This window comes from Brassica oleracea, chromosome C4 (genome assembly GCF_000695525.1).
Source record: "Brassica oleracea var. oleracea cultivar TO1000 chromosome C4, BOL, whole genome shotgun sequence".
In the NCBI taxonomy this organism is placed as follows: domain Eukaryota; kingdom Viridiplantae; phylum Streptophyta; class Magnoliopsida; order Brassicales; family Brassicaceae; genus Brassica; species Brassica oleracea.
The window spans coordinates 33,795,907-33,798,138 of record NC_027751.1 but is presented as its reverse complement, the minus strand read 5'-3'; the positions used below and the strand labels follow the sequence as shown (position 1 = coordinate 33,798,138).

The following is a 2,232-nucleotide window of genomic DNA, read 5'->3' as shown; positions in this document are numbered from 1 at the left end:
TGCCCAGTTGTTTGGCGATGGCTCCGGTACATCTTCTTCCGGTCCATCGTCTTCCGATAGAAATCATGACAAATAAGCTAAATCACTTCATAAATAATAGTATAGATTTTAAATAGTAGCATACCTATCTGAAACTATATAACATAAGAAATCGGATTTATATCTAAGTTAATTTACTAATATTATCTTGGTTTACAACTTTTATCTACTAATAGGACTATTATTTATTTAAATTTAGAATTATTTTATCCTATCAATTTTTTAATTTTAAATACATTATTAAGTTTTCTATGTGTTGACAGTTTACTTATTTCAGTTAATCTTGTTTATTTAATAATAAAAAAATATTAAAATGTTTATTCTTATTTGTGAAACAAATTTTATATATCTTTAATTTTGTTGTTAATACCTATCAAATAATAATAAAATATATTTAAACAAGAACAAGAAAATTGTATTTATGTATTAATAACTTTAATTTTAACCACATAAAATAAAATTCATAATAGTTTTTTATTAAAAATAGATATAATTATGGTATTTTGTTAAAAACTGAATAAACCAAAAATCAGAAGTATTTAAACCAAACCAAATCAAAATAGATATGGTTAACTAATTTTATAAATCTAAATCCTACCAAATAAATACCCAAAAAACTGAACCGCCGGATGCAAACCGAAATCGAACAAATATTTTCTCCAACCTAATATTCAATAACAAACAAAAAGAAGAGAAAAGGTGGAATTAGAGAATTTATAAAAAGGAGAGGCTCACGACGAAGTCGACTTGACTTAAAAGAGAATCCCATCATCATAAAATCCAAATCCCTTGGCTGCGTTTCTTCTGCATTGACCGGATCGCTTCGTTCTTACGCGGATTCATCCTCAATTCACCAATGACTCATATCCTTTGATTATCTTCCTTCAATTCGCTTGTTATCTCCGCTGGTTTTCGTCTTTAGATTCTGTGTTTCGATCTTTAAAGGGTTCTCTATTCTATGTGCAAAAATTTAGGTTTTTTCGATCAGTTATTTTCTTAATTGGGAAGAGGTGTAATTGTTTTTGATTTAGCCTCTGGAACCATCCAATTGACTAGATCTAGTAGACTGCTTGTCGAAGGTTGTTGCTTAGATATCATGAGATTCTGATTTGATAAACAAATAGCTACAACAAACAAAGCTTGTTGCTTTTCTTTGATTCAAGATTTTTGATTATTTGATGGTGAAACCGCACGTGGAAGTCAGAGAGAGCGTGACCGTGAAAGAGCCGCGGCTCGTGCTGGAGGAAAAGGAAAGAATGCTGACGACGGATTGACGCCGGAGCAACGCCGTGAAAGGTGAAAACGAATCCTACTAATAGATTTTGTTTTGATTTGAACGGATCTTGGATTCTTGATGGCTGATGATTAGATTTGTTTGTTGTGTGTATGACTTCAGAGATGGAAAAGCATTGCAAGAGAAAGCAGCAAAGAAGGCTGCTCAAGCTGCAGCTGCTGCAGGTTCTGGTGGAGGAGCAGGAGGCAAAGGAACTGCTAAGAAGTGAAATCATTTGGTCTGTCTATTCGGCGCAATAATGTAGACTTTTACGGTTTTTTTTATTATAAACATCTCGCAAAATGTTTCAAATTGGGTTAACTTCGACTTGAGTTGTACTCTTGTCTGAATCCCGTTATGCTGTTTCTCTGTTGAAAAATTTATGTCTGATGCTTGCGGTAACTTATTTGGTCTTTATATGATCTGTTATGAATATTCTTGCAAATTTAACTAGTTTAGAACTGAGCTTATCTCGTCTCTGAATCGCATTGTGCTGTCACTGTACTGAAACTGGAGTTTCATAGCTTGTCGTGAGATCTTATTTGGTCTTTCTCTGATCTGTTAAAAAGTATATACATGCAATTAAACCGTCTCTTTGGGGTCATTGTAGCTTTAGTTATATGTTTCACTCACTCTATCAGAATGTTTGAATTCGGCTTATTTAGTTAAGACTTGAGCAGTTGACCTTTGGTCTTGTTGTCTGAATCCCCTTTAACTGCCTCTTGTGCTGGAAATTGCAAATTTGACGACACTATAGTTAAATTTCCCTCTTCCTCTCAGAAGTATTTTCTATTAACTCTTGTTTATGTTTACTGGAAAGTGTTATCTGACTAAGGAACATTGGTGTTTGCTGGGAACATTGGTGTTTGCTGGATGAATCTTCACTAGATATATTCTCTTAAGTATGCGTTGTGCATTAT

At 33.2% G+C, this 2,232-nt stretch overlaps 1 protein-coding gene across 1 annotated transcript; it reads left to right on the top strand.

Annotated features, from left to right (window-relative positions):
- Nucleotides 1–708: 708 nt before the first annotated feature.
- LOC106339380 (small EDRK-rich factor 2) lies at nucleotides 709–1,757 on the top strand. The gene is made up of 3 exons (XM_013778176.1): nucleotides 709–902; nucleotides 1,233–1,335; nucleotides 1,436–1,757. The coding sequence occupies exons 1-3, from the start codon at nucleotides 896–898 to the stop codon at nucleotides 1,539–1,541; spliced, it is 216 nt and encodes a 71-aa protein (XP_013633630.1). The 5' UTR covers nucleotides 709–895; the 3' UTR covers nucleotides 1,542–1,757.
- Nucleotides 1,758–2,232: the final 475 nt, after the last annotated feature.